Below are 15013 nucleotides of genomic sequence, written 5' to 3' on the forward strand. Positions count from 1 at the left end.
GCTGTCAGGTCCCTCTGAAGTTCTTTGTTCTCAGAGGTTTAATAAGTCTGTTTTATAAAAATAGGCTTTCCATTCTTGGTGTTGTTTTTGTTTTCCACTAAACTTTTCTTTGTGCTTTGTTGTGACCTGTTCTGTTTCATTCATGAGTTTGAATGATCAATTGAAATGCTTGACTTTTCTAAACCAACCACCAGTACAATATCCCTAACAGTCATTGAGATACGCTCTTTAAGAGCACACCTTTCACCCCATATCTTTGGAGTAATAACCATTCTTTTTTTTTTCTTTTTTGGAGGAGGGAAGGCAGAGCAATTGGGGTTAAGTGACTAGCCCAAAGTCACATGGGAAATAACCATTCTTAAAAACCCCAGAAAAGATATCAATGGAATACATGTGTATAGCATAAGATCCAGCACTAAAATGAGAGAGAATTAACTAAAGATGGGGAAATCTGTTCAATAAGACTCCCACATATTCAATCATATCTTCTGAATCAGCCTAAAGTCAGTAGAAGCACATAAGTATGACAATTGTTATCACAAAATGAAACCATATCAAAATAATTACTTGGCCCAAAAGATTCTCATGCCACGATTTTACCTCTTTCATCCTTAGTTTCATCACATGTAAAATGGGGCAATAACGAAACCTCACAGAGTTGCTTTTTGTAAATGAGATAATATATGTAAAGCTCTTTGAAAACATTAAAGTGGTATCCAGATGATACCTATTATTAGTATCTATTGTTTCACTCTACTCAAAGCCTTTGTGGTTGGTTAGGAGCTGTTGGAGTTTTAGCTCTGCCACTATAGGCTGGCATAATCCAGGGCTGCCATCATACCATCAGGGAGGAAAGCTTGTGAAGAGAGTTTAGGTTTTAAGAATTTCTTTTTTTTTTCTGAAAGAAAGAAAAAAAACTAAATCCATGTATTATCCAGCACTCACCAGCACATAAATTGAAGTCTTACCTGTGCTGTCAAGTACATTGTTTTCCTTCACAGATGAAGACAACTAAAACCCAGAGGAAATAAATTGCTTCTGCTGTGTTTGGGTAAAGCTGGAATTAGGCTTAGACATACATCTTTCCTGGTTTAAAGAGATCTAACTGGAGTCAAATGCAAGCTTTGTTGTGATCAGAAGACTGAAAAAGGGAGAGCCAGACTTTTCAAATTTACATACATCACTTCTAGGGGGAGAGGAGGAAACAGTAACAATATCGTCTGATGCTACACTTTCTTTTCTTTTTTTTTCTTTCTTACTTTTTTTTTCTTTTTGGAGGGGGGAAAGCAGGGCAATTGGGGTTAAGTGACTTGCCCAAAGTCACATGACTAGTAAGTGTTAAGTGTCTGAGGCCAGATTTGAACTCAGGTCTTCCTGACTCCAGGGCCAGTGCTCTCCTCACTGCACCACCTAGCTGTCCCCCTGATGCTAGACTTTTAGGGGTGTAGGGAACTCACATTGTGGAAAATCTCTCCACTACTACAGATCAGCACCTCTTTAGTAACAGTCTTAGAGAGTTACTTTACCTGGGTCAGTAAAAAGGTAAGCAATTTGCTCTGGGTCACACAGGTAGTAAGGGTCAGAAGTAGGATATGAATCCAGGTCTTCCTGATTCCAAAGTTGGCTCACATGCCACAAGGTCGCAGGTTCCCCACATCTAAACTAGGTCATACTTCTTCTCTAGTAATGGAACAAGCAAAAGGAACCAGTTGAAACTCATTATTTGGACTTGACTTTTACATGATGAGCACAAAACAATAAAAATAGCACTCATATAGCATCTTAAGGTTTGCGAATCATTTTACAAATACTATCTTATTTGATTTACAAGGTAAGGGGTCCATTGCTCACACAAAAGCTGACTGAAATTTTCCAGGTTATGTGGCAAGAGGAGATTATCTTCCAGGAGTTCAAGGATGTCTCCGTTGTCCCTCTCTATAAAGGTAAAGGATTGTCCTATGACGATTACAGTGGGGCCTATCTCTTAGTCATTGCTGGCAAGATTCTTGCCAGAGCCCTCCTTAATAGGCTTATCCTTCGTTTGGAAGATGGTCATCTTCCCGAGAGCCAGGGTGGCTTCAGAAAAGGCTGAGAAATAGTTGACATGGTGTTTGCTGCCTGACAACTCCAAGAAATGCCAGGGGCAGAACAGAGGTCTGTACATAATGTTTGTAGGTCTGACCAAGGTCTTTGATACTGTCAGTCATGAGGGTTTATGGGAAATTATGTCAGAATTTGGTTCCCCAGAGAAGTTCATCAGCATTGTACATCAATTTCATGATGACATGCTTGCCTAGGTTCTGGATAATGGACAATGCTCTTATACTTTCCCAGTCACCAGTGGAGTGAAACAAGGCTGTGTGTTTGTTCCCATGCTTTTTAGCATGATGTTTTCAGCCATGTTGTCAAACACCTTCGATGGGGACAAACAGGCCATCAAGGTCAACTGCTGCACTGATGGTAAATTCTTCAACTTGAAAAGGCTACAAGCCAAGATTAAAGTAGAGGGAGTGTTGGTGCATGATTTTCTGTTTGCAGATGATTGTGCACTCAATGCAGCCTCTGAAGCTGAGATACAACAAAGTATAGATCAATTCTCTGCTGCTTGTGCTGATTTTGGCCTAACAATTAACACCAAGAAAACACAGGTGCTCTATCAGCCACTACCACACCATCCATACATGGAATCATCGGTTATAGCAAACGGAGATATTCTGAATGCTGTGGATAAGTTCTCTTACCTCACTGATGTACTTTCCAGGAATGTACACATTGATAATGAGGTTGACACATACATTGCCAGAGGTAGCTCAGTGTTTGGGAGGCTCCAAATGAAAATATGGGAGAGAAGAGGTATTAGACTATCAAATTGAAGGTCTACAGAGCCATTGTGCTGACCTTTTTGTTGTACGCCTGTGAAATCTGGACAGTATACCAGTGCCATAACAGGAAACTGAATTGCTTCCACTTCAGTTGTCTTCTAAAGATTCTGAAGATCACCTGGCAGGGTAAGGTACCAGACACTGAGGTCTTTTCTCGAACTAAATTGCCAAGCATTCAAACTCTGCTTTAGAGAGTGCAACTCTGATGGGCTGCTTAAGTTGTTCCAATGCAAAACCATATGCTTGCCCAAAAGACTATTTTATAGAGAACTCACACAAGACAAGTGTTCACATGGTGATCAAAAGTGATATAAAGACACTCTCAAGACCTCTCTCGAGAACTTTGGAACTAATTGTGTGACATAGAAGACATTGGCCCAGGACTGCTCAGCATGGTGTGCCTGCATCAGAGAAGGAGCTGTGCTCTATGAACAAAGCAGAATTGAAACAGATCAAAGGAAACGCAGGATGTGCAAGTTTAGAAAATCCACCCCCAATGTTCACACAGACTATTTGTACCCGACCTGTGGTAGAGCATTCCAAGCTCGTATTGGTCTGATCAGCCACAGTCGGACACATTGAAACTTGACCTGAGCATAGTGATGCCTTTTTGATCCTCTTCGAGAACAAAGGACAACAAACAGTCAACTACCTAACTACTTCTAAACAAAACAAATATATAAGGATTTTTACCCATGTGCAGTTTTTCAAAGATGTTTTATTAAAAGCCAAACATTAAATACGAATATGAGCAACTGAAATTGTTTAGTAATTATTTACATTTAAATTAATTTCAACACATAAAGTATCATAACGATTTTTCAGACAGCTTCTCTCCTTTAAGTCCTCCTTAAGATTCTTTCTTAATTTATTCTCATTTGCTTTTCATTTTTTGTGGTTATAATCTGAATGCATTAGCAGCAGAGGGTAGCTAAGTGTCCCAGTGGATAGAGTGAAGGGCCTAAAGTCAGGAAGACTCCTCTTTGTGAGTACAAATCTGGCCTCAGACACTTACTAGCTGTGTGTCTCCTGGCAAGTCAGTTAGCCCTGTTTGCCTCAGTTTCCTCATCTGTAAAATAAGTTGCAGAAGGAAATGTCAAACCACTCCAGTATCTCTGCCAAGAAAACCCCAAATGGGATCACAGAGAGTCAGACACAACTAAAAAACAACTGGAGCAAACAGGGTTAATTAAATGACTTGCCCAAGGTCACGCAGCTAGTAAGTGTCTGAGGTCAAATTTGTACTCAGGAAAAGGCATTTTCCTGACTTCAGACTCAGCACTCTATCCACTGGGACACCTAACTGCCTCCACATATATACCTCTTATATATGTATGTGCATATATGTGTATGTGTGTATATAATAAAATGTGCTGCTATGAAAATCACTGTACAGATAATTGCCTTGTTGTTTTTTATATTACTTACTTGGTATGAGGCAGCAAGCAAACATAGTGGATAGAGGCAAATTTGAAATAAAGAAGAGCCGAATTTAAATCCTACCTTAGAGACTTAGTAGCTATGTGTCTCTAAGCAAGTCAGCTAATATCTCTCAGCCTCAGTGTCCTCACCTGGAAAGTGGAAATAATAATAATACTTACTTGACCCAGTGGTTGTGAGAATCAAGCAAAAATGGTATATAAATGCTAGTTATTAATATTGTTATTACTTCTAGGGTATAGTCCAAGCAATGGAATTATGGGTTAAAAACAATGGTCTATAATTTTTAAGTTCAATTTGTCCTCCCCCAAATATGTCCATCCTATATTTATATTTACACCCTATGATAACATCAGTCATTATCCTTTCAGCTTGACCCATTAGCATAGGGATTCATAACCTGGGGTCCTTGGATAGAATTTAGGTAATCCATGAACTTGGTTGGGGAAAGAAATTACATCTTTAATTCAATAAAACTGGTTTCCTTTGTAAGTCTGTGTATTTTATTTTATGCATTTAAAAACATTATTTGGAAAGGAGGTCCCTGGGCTTTAACAGACTGCCTATGCAGGCCATGACACAGGCCATGATGCAGAAGGGGTAAAAAGCCCAGTTGCAGCAATTGTGTCTGACCTCCAGAGCTCAGGAGTAATTGACTTTGCAGAAAGTTGGAGTCAAGTAATTTGTCAATACTTAGACACAGTGGAAATGCCCACGTTAATAAGGAGGGGTTGTCCCACCCCTCCCCAATTGCCTTTGGGCTAACAAGAATTCCTTCTCTTTCTCTTTTCCACCTCCATCCCTGTACAGGAATGCATCACAGATTGTGAAGTGCAAGACTTCCTTAGCCCGTTCTGGGCCCCTTGCACCAAGGCCATGAATAAGGGGCCCTGGCAGCTCAGTTCAGCCAGCAAGGACAAGGCAATGGCATCTGTTTACCAGCCACAGGTGATGGAGGCCCAGGGCCTGAGCCAGATGGAGGGCAAGAACCGTGTGTCCCGTGTCAGAAGCTTGTTCCACACCCAGGAACAAGAGGCAGCAGCAGAAGGCTTGGGGGAGGTGGGAGAAGACATGCAGAAGAAGTTGCAGAAACGGTTTGGGGGCTTCACCGGGGCACGGAAATCTGCCCGGAAGTTGGCCAACCAGAAGCGGTTCAGTGAATTCATGAGGCAGTACCTAGTCATGAGCATGCATGCCAGTGAGCACCAACGTCACGGCCTGGCTCCAGGTCGCAACCTGCATCAGAACGGCGTGTAGCCCGAAGGGGAGGCTTCTCCCAGCTCCACCATCCACTTCAACCCATGAGTGAGTTGGCATTAACAAGCTGAAGCTGTGGGAGGCATCACCCTCATTCACCCAACTCTCTTGTCTTTCCCACCGTATAGGAACCATACTTTTCCCTCACCTAAGGAGCCTGGCTCCTGTAGGGATGAGGAGATCCAACCACCTTTCTTGTCTTCTGTGAGGAACCCGGTTGATATGGAAACTAGTAGACCACCCTCCCTTTAAGAATCCAAGAGTTTTTTGGTGCTGGCCTTTGAGTTTTCCTACCATTTGGAGACTGTTACTATGGGGATAATGGTACTCTGTTAGGTAAATTCATTCCTCTGTTTCTCTCCAGGAGTTAAGTTACTATGGGGACTGTTAATAGTGGACCAATTCTCCATATCCAGTTACCATAGCTACCATTTGGCTCACTTTCACTTAGAGACTCTGCCTCTGAGGGGCCATTAGCTAGAACCCCCCCCCTCCCGACTCATTTTCCCCTAAGGGGTCTGGTGACCCTAGTAATGTTTTTACTACTTTCCCCTCAAAGACCACATGCAATTTTTCAGCCTATGAGCCTCCCCTCCCCACCCCCAATCTCTCAAGGACACTGGTCTCCATGGAAACCATTAGACCTCTCTTGCCAGGACCAGTACTTAGACCTGCTTCTTTTTCTTCCCCTAAAGTGTCTGCCCTGCCTCCTCACAGGTTTGGATTAACTTCTAGATGCAGGTTGTCTTGCATTTTTCTGATAATAGGCCACTGAACTGGGTTTTGAGGGTAAATGTTCAGTTTTTCCAGTGTTTCCTAGATAAAATATGAGTCTAGTGAATTTTTGAGCTTCACACTCCTTCCCTATTGGTACTTTCTTCTTCTTGCCTATACATCCTAATTCCCTGCTTCTTCCTAAGCCTCTCTTTCTTTGTTCTCTTTTCCTCTTGACCCATTCCCATCCACAGGTATATGTGTGTCTATCTACACTTATGCATATCAGAGAAAGAGACCAGTTTGAAAATATTACTTTTGATTGAAACTATACGAATGCAACTTCCACTGTCCATTACAACTTTTGAGTTATTTGTAAAATGCATAGCTATTTCCCCCCCTGATAGCCTAACATTCTACCACTACAAATGAATGTGTTACAACTCTTATGTGAGATTCTATCCCTTTGCATATTTATATGTCTAATTTCAAGTGGTCAGATCATCCCCGCACAAAATCTGAAGAATTCTTTAGGGACATTCAATGTCCTCAAAAAAAAATTTTTTTTTAATCATTTTTAGGGATGGCTAGGTGGCGCAGTGAATAAAACACTCTCCCTGGAGTCAGGAGGAACTGAGTTCAAATCCAGCCTCAGACACTTAACCCTTACTAGTCATGTGACCTTGGGCAAGTCACTTAACCCCAATTGCCCAGCCCTCCCCCCTCCAAAAAGGAAAAAAAATCATTTAAAACAAATTTTAAGAAAAGCCTTGTTCAAGGGGGAAAGTAATTTTATAATAGTTCAAAGGCACCAAAAAAAATTTTTTTTTCAAAGTCTAAATGTCTCACTTTGAATTTCTTATTTTGCTCATTCTGATACTCACAAATCAGAGGTAACTTGACATCTGGTTTGCCAATAACTGTCTTTTTCTAAATGCCACTACATGTGTTTATCTTTATTTGCTCTGTAAGCTTCTCTGTATCTGGGGACAGCCCACGTAGCTATTTGCCCAAGGGCATGCTCATCAGTAAACAATCATATTTCCAAATGTAGACTTATGTACAAAATTGTACTGAAACTAGTGCCAGGGCATTTCTTTTTTTTCCAAGTAAACTGTATGACTAATTCCTGACCCCCTGAATTGAACGGTGCATATTCTGTCTCTGAGTCGTCCTGGTAGGTCTGTGATATCACTAAGGAAAAAGAGTTCTATTTTTCCCTAAGCAAAAGTTCACGGTATAATTTGTTTGTATGATGCCTGAGGCCATTGTTCAGTAAATCTTTCAAATCTCCTATGTGATCAGTCCTTTCAGAACACAATAAGGTCTTTTTAAAAAATTAGAGCTTAATTGGAAGGCCTGCAGTTTGAGGTCGATTTCTACATTCTAATCTGACTCTCTCTCCTTTAAGTGAATGCAATTTAACTCACATTATCAGGAAGCAGTAAGCACTATGACAGTATGTCCTGCCTTGCTGTCACTCTGGGTTCTGAGGAACCTAATTTCCCAGGGATTGGCAGGGGGAGGGCACCTCCTTTATATTTTCCTTTGGGAGATATCGTCAAAGAAAATATATTAACTCTCTTCCTCATTGTAGGCATAAGCCTACCAGAAAGAATTTTTATTAATGTATGATTATTCTAAATTCAGAGAGAAATGTCCAGACTGGCAGTCCCCTCATCCCCTTGGCTATCTCCCTCCACAAGTCATTTTGAAATCATTATTTATAGAATTCTCAAATAAGCAATATTTCAGTTGAGAGCAAGGGTCTGAAGTTTAGGTAACACTTCAGTCAACAGTTTGCTTTGTCAGAGAGAACCACAGTCACTTAACCTTTGACCTACCCTTGAAGAATCATTTTCCTGAAAGCATTCAATCTGTCTCTGACCACTCCCTTCAAGGATTCTCCTTTCCAAATAGTCAATATCAACCTAACTTTCATTAACCGAAGTAATCAAAGAAAATTCTTTCTCCAAGGTAGATCATTACTCTTAATTGTTCAAGATAGATCAGTCAAGTGTCCCTTGCCCTTCTCTGATCACTGCCCTAATTACTTCATGGAGGAGTCCTCCCCAGGCTGATCAGAGAAAGGGGAGCCATATATTATTTTAGGATTGATAGAGAAAGACCAATAAGGATTTCTTTGTCAAATTAGACCAAAACTTTTAGAATAGGAAAATTTTAAATGCTTTCTTTAAAATATCTCTCTAAATATTTCTCAAAGGGAGCATTTTAGTCTGCTTTTACAATATGAAGTACTCCCAAATCTGGAGCTTGAGAGCACCTCAACACATGATATTATTCAATAAACTGAGTTTGAAGCAAAAGATCTTTTGTCTTCCTAAGCATAGGATTATATTATTATGTACTTCATGCAGAGAAAATCTAAGCTCAGTTTGATCCCAATTTTAATTGTATTTCCTCTGAAATACAAACTGGATAGGTAAAAAATCCAAGAGATTGAATTTTGAATCTAAGACAATACAGAATCTTTAGTAGAGTTTTAAAGTTCATATTTGAAAACCACATCCAAAAAGCCCATGTTCCATCTGCCAAATGCCCATTGGCACACACCTCCCCCAAACACTCAATGAAAATTCCTACATCACAAACACATATATGAACTGCACAGTCAAAAACATGTACTAACACAACATGCCAACTTAATTAGGGAAACCTGGGTAAAACCCAGAGAGAGAAAAATACTGGCTTTTTCTGTACAAGAAACCTGGGAAAACTGAGTTTGGGACTTGGTGTTTCAGACTTAGGCAACCCCATCTTCTACTTTGCTCTCCTGTCCTCACTGGGCCTAGAGTCTTTTCTATTCTATTTATTTCTATGCAGATAATAGTACAAATTTTCTATAACACAAGCTTGGCTATAAACACAAATACTATAAGCACACAGTTCATTCACTAGGATCATATGTTTAGAACTAGAAGGAAATTCAGAGGCCTCCTCTTCCAGTCCTCTCATTTTTCAGATAGAAAACTGAGTGGTTGGCATACAATACTTAAATACATCTCAAAAGAATGAAAATTAGACTAGCTTAGAGGCAAGAATATGAGAGAAAGAAATTTTTTTTAATTTCAAACAACTTGTTTTCTAGTTCTGTTTTACTATTTATTAGTGTGACCTTTGGCATATCTCCTAACCTTTATGAATCTCTGTTTCCTCATCTGTAAAATGGGGATAATAATATATACATTACATAAACACAGAGGTGTTGTAAAGATCAAAACATTATTAAAGTATAATGGACAGATAGAGCAAGTATAACTGCAAGAACGCAGATTTCTAAGTTACTGCCCTTTTAGTGTTGCTAAGAGTAATTTGCATGTCTCTGGCATTAGCTAGTGCCAGGGGCATGAAGAATATTGAGATTTGCTTACCTTAATCTTATTATCAGGCAGAAAGAGAGAGAGAGGCCTTACCAAGGGAGAAAAAAAATAAAGATATTTCCCTTAATGAGAAAGCCTTTGCTGAGTGACTGCTGTCAAATATCTTCTAGGCTTCTTCCCCACTAAGTCTGTCTTTAACTACTGAGTCTTCTTCTTCAAATGGAATATTTATTATTCTTTTACAACTAGAGTCTATTTTAGCTCTTCTGTTACTCAGGCCTACAGTCATGCCTAGCCAGCAAAGCAAAAAATCCCTTCTGTTAAATTCTTTCTTTAAAAAAAACAAAACAATTTTACTTACCCTCAGAGAAAACTCAACAAGGTCCTTTTGGTTATTTACATTAAGGCAAATTAAGTCCTTTCCAAGGGTGACCAGCACCAAAGTCATGCAGATTACCCTAGAACTTTACTTAGCAACTCTGAAGAATCAAGATAGAGCTGGTAACTTTTGCCAAGCATTATTGTAGTTATACCCAAGTCTATGTGTTCGTTTCATAAATAGAAATTGTTATTATTAATAATACCTCATATAAACACATAATTTACTTCAAAACAAGATGGTTCCCTTTGCCTATACTATTGTCCAGTCCTTACCCATCATCTGTGATTTAGCTCAGGCCTGGGAAGCCAAAGGTTCCATCAACCACCAGGTAGCTGTTCCACATTGCAGCCATACCCTGTGACTCTGAATCTACTTTCCTGGACAGGTAAAGTAGACCTGAGTTTGCAGATGTGCCTCTTAGAGCAGGAAGGAAAGATCTTCTTCAGCCTCATCTATATCCCTACTCTTTCATACAGGTTCCAAACAAGAAGCGTTGTGCTGATAAATGATTAACAACTGTCCTTCACATACATACATGCATACATATACATATACATACACATACATATGTATGTGCATGTATATGTATAGAAACACATGTATGCTATCTGTGTGTGTATATATGTATATACATAAATACACTCTCTCCCACTGCCATTCATCTTTTTTTTTCTTAAGTACTTAAGATCAGCTTGGATCATACAACCTAAACATTGTGTTCTACACATACACATTCTCTAAGTGGTTTCTCTTATCAGGTATGTCATAAGGCTAAAAACTGACCCTGCACTATCTTGGATGCCAGGAGCCTTGTCTCCATTAGAATGACTAAAGTTGGAGAGTGAGGCTTCAGGAATGGAAGGAATGCAGTAGGGTGTAAAAAATTAGGAGTACGGAAAGGGCAGGGCCAAGGAAACTGACTAGCCCTGGGCAATCTTGTGAAATAAGCAGAGTTTGTCTTCTTCTATATACTTTATATATTCCCCTGTCCTGGTCCTTTTGATTATTTTTTTTTAAAGCAATTGGGGTTAAGTAACTTGCTCAAGGTTACAGGGCCAGGTGTTTCTGGGTGGGTGCTAAGTGTCTGAGCCTAGATTAGATCCTAGGTCATCCCGACTCTGGGGTCGGTGTTCTCTTACTCACTGTGCTACCTGGCCGCCCCTGGTCCCTTTGATTATAGAGGAGAATAAACTAATAATCTAATTTAATCAAAACCATTCGAAACCCTACAAAAGGGCAGAGAGATTGTTGATTCATCATTCCAATCATTTCTGTTTGACCTCCTTAGGTGTCCGAGTGTTCCCACACACAGCATGTCTCCAGCCCCAGACCAACTGCAGGGAATTGGGATTCCTTCATCCCCATGGCTCCGGTCATCCTGCAGGCCCTCAATGGGGGTCTGGATCAACTTCTCTGCTCCCTGAGCTAGCGGGTGCCACCATGGTTCGGTTCGATATGTTTCTGTTTTTTCATGAGCACCTCTGCTATCCACACCCCTCGGGAGAATTGTATTTTTGTAATTCCTAAGAGGAGGATGAAGTTAAAACATGGACGTGGCTCTGCCCTGCCTTGCCCTGTCCCCTCCAGCCTGCTTCTTCTTGGGAGAAGGTTGGAAAAGTGTGGCTGATCCAGTCAAAACCTGGGATTTTGACCTGCTGCTACCATCACTTGTTTGTTAAAGATCTGTTCTTTTTCATTGTTTCCAACAAATGTTTCTGCATTAAACTTCTACAGAGCAAATGGTTAATACATGAGTTTACTGTTTCTTTGTAATCTCTATTGGCAACAGAACAGCCTTATGCTACACAATGGTGTCAGGTATAATCAAATGTTTTGTGTATCCCCATTAGTTATGGTGGGGATGGGGCCAGGTTGCAAACATACTATTGCATTAAAAGAAGGGGAAGGGGACAAGCACATATAAATCCTACTTTGTGCCAGGCACTGTGTTAAATATTTTATAAATATTATCTCATTTGATCTTCGTGACAACCCTGTGAGGTAACAATACTACTATTATTACTGCTACTACTACTATACTATTAGCTAGCATATTTAAATCCTACAGTGTACCAGGTACTGTGTTAAATACTTTATAAATATTATCTCATTCGGTCCTCACAACAACCCTACGAGGTAACACCACCCCCACCACTACTACTATTAATTAGCTAGTATTTACATAGCATTTACTATGTGCCAGGTGCTGTGTTAAACAATTTACAAATATTATCTCATCTGATCTTCACACCAGCCTCACAACAAGGTAACAACAACATCATCATCAACAACAAGAATTTATATAGTGTTTCCTATGTTCCAGGTATTATACGAAATACTTTAAAAATGTTATCTCATTTGATCTTCACAATAACCCTGTGAGATAACACCACTACTGCTACTGCTACCATTATTACTACTACTACTATTTATTATTACTACTAATGAATAAATGCTAGTTAGCTAGCCTTTATATAGTGCTTACTATATGCCTAGCACTGTGCTAAACTCTTTACAAATATTATCTCATTTGATTCATTCTACCTTGAGAGGGAGGTGCTGTTATTATACCCATTTTACAGCTAAGAAATCTGAGGCAACCAGATGCTAAGTGACTTGCTCAGGGTCACACAGCCAGTGTGTCTAAGGATGGATTTTAACACTGATATTCCTGACTCGTGGCCCAACATTTAATCCATTGTGCCACCTAGCTGACATATGTAAAAAAGATTTGCTGAGGAAGACATTATTTACAAATATTATCTCACTTGAGATGCACAGTGACTGGCACATAGTAGGCCCTTAATAAGTGTTTGTTGCCTCCCCTTCCCTCCCATAGGTATTTCCATCACCACAACTCTCAGGAAATTGAGAGGAGATGAGAGAAGAAAAATTCCTTCCAGGGGATGAGAGAGACTCAGAGAAGAGCTTTGTAAACTATGAAGTCTTCTAAGATCAAGAGACTTGGGAAAATAAGAGGATGGGTAGAGCTGAGAACAAACACAGCAGAAAGTGAAGGAGAGAATGATGAGGCAGGAGGGCAACACTGGGATTAAGAAACTGGATAATACTCAGCTGGTAAATGACGAATCCATTAGAAAGAGCACTTGCTGGATTTGGAGGCCCAGGACCTGCTCTACCACTTACTACTTGTGTGACCTATTTCTCTGGGCTTGAATTTCCTCATCTGTAAATTGAGGGTATTGATGACCTCTGAGGTGAATTCATGATCCTTTAACTTTAAATTGACAACTTGTGTCTTGTAGTTTGTGGGATAATTTGGAGGAGACAAATTGCTTCCAGATAGCAATAGGAAGGTCAGCTTTCATTTAAGACTTCTTCAGAAATGGGAGGAAGCAGGGAAAAAGGAGCAGGATGTTCCATTCATGGGATGGCAAACACAGGATTTCTTCCCAAAAGAGAATGTGAGTTGCTTTGGAAGAGGAGTGCCACCTGTACCCTAATTCCTACACCTAGAATAATGGAGCCCAGAACCCCTGGCTTGGAGAGTGTGATAGCACCAAAAACCTCTCCGATTGTGTAGGGCTTCCAGAAATTCAGAAGGCTTTCTTGAGGCAGCTGCCTCTGCTCCAGACCAGTCCCCTCCTCCTTCCCTATAACACCCTTGCCCTATCTATTCTTTTTCTGGATACTTCCATGCCTCATGCTGTTTTTCCCTATTTGATTCACTGACCAGAAGCTAGCAGGAACTCCTTCTTCCTAAATCCAAGATCTTCACTGTCTTTGGAAGATGCCCTGCAATGGAGGATATCTGGTAAAGAGACACACATCCAACAATAGTCCTTTTATTTTTCTTACTGCCATGGCCTGAAGACCACTGTAACTGAGGTTCCCCTCTCTCCATGATGCCACACTGTGAGATGGAAATGGCCATCTCACATTATGGTGGCATCCCATAGCATAAGATATGTTACTGGCCTGTTTGATTTAGGCAGCTAGATAAAACAAGCAGATAAAGCACTGGGCCTAGAATCAGGAAAACTCTCGTTCAAATACAGCCTTAGACACTTACTGGTTGTGTAACCTTGGGCAAGTCACTCGACCTGGGTTTTCCTCAGTTTCTTCAATTGTAAAATAGTGATAATGTAAGCACCCACATCCCAGGGTTGCTGTAGGAATCAAATTAAATAATATTTGCAAAGTGCTTATCTCATTTGATCATCTTATGATTCCCATTTTACAGTTGTGGAAACTGAGGCAGCCAGCAGGAAAGCAACTTACCCCAGGTCACACAACTAGCAAATATCTGAAGCCAGATTTGAATTCAGGTCTTCCTGTCTGCAGGCCCAGTGCTCTATCCACCTAATGTAGTAAAGCACTTTACACACATTATGCAATTACGAGCTATTATTATGACTTGGTTCTTGCAGAACAATCTCTCCTAATGTGCTCACATTGTAATAAAGAGACAGAGTAGTGTGCTGGAAAGAGCATCCTGGTCTCAGAGCCAAAAGAAACATGGATTTTCATTCTGCCTTGGACACATATTAGTCAGAGGGTTATAAGCACATCTCTTCATCTCAGAGATTTGTTTTGTAAAATGGTAATAACTGTAGTCCCTACTCTGCCGGGCTGAACAGAGATCAAGTGAGGAAGTGTATGGAAAGTAAGACACAACTTTTCCATAGAAATATGGAAGTCAGCAATAATAGTCACCGAATAACTCACATTTATATAGTGCGTTAAGTTTACACAACGCTTTCTAGACAAAAGCTTGTCAGGTAGATGGTATAAGAGGCAGTGTGTCTTACAGATGAGAGAGGCCCATTCTGGAGAAACTGGGGAGAGTCTGGTGAGGCTGGGGAGGGTCTGGTGAGGCTACAATTTCAAAAATAAAACCCATTAAGTCCTTGCTCTCTAAGCTTCTGGGTTGACCCAAAGAGATCTCCAATTGATGAGATTTCAGGAAGTGTGAGGGAGATTTCTCAGGGGAAGAAAGATTTTTCCCTTAATTTGGAATTCTTAACTCTATTAGT

At 40.2% G+C, this 15013-nt stretch overlaps 1 protein-coding gene across 1 annotated transcript in view; it reads left to right on the forward strand.

Moving 5' to 3' along the window:
* Positions 1-11744, forward strand: part of PNOC (prepronociceptin) — a 51758-nt gene extending 40014 nt beyond the window's left edge. The window contains exons 3-4 of the mRNA XM_069075381.1: positions 5133-5627; positions 11305-11744. Coding sequence (XP_068931482.1) covers positions 5133-5579 — 447 coding nt within the window. The 3' untranslated portion in view covers positions 5580-5627; positions 11305-11744. The remainder of the gene's footprint in view (positions 1-5132; positions 5628-11304) is intronic.
* The last annotated feature ends 3269 nt before the right edge of the window (positions 11745-15013 follow it).

The sequence above is a fragment of the Petaurus breviceps genome, unplaced genomic scaffold (genome assembly GCF_028583685.1).
Source record: "Petaurus breviceps papuanus isolate PSGF00001 unplaced genomic scaffold, PetGlider_PUasm1.0 90919, whole genome shotgun sequence".
In the NCBI taxonomy this organism is placed as follows: Eukaryota; Metazoa; Chordata; class Mammalia; order Diprotodontia; family Petauridae; genus Petaurus; species Petaurus breviceps.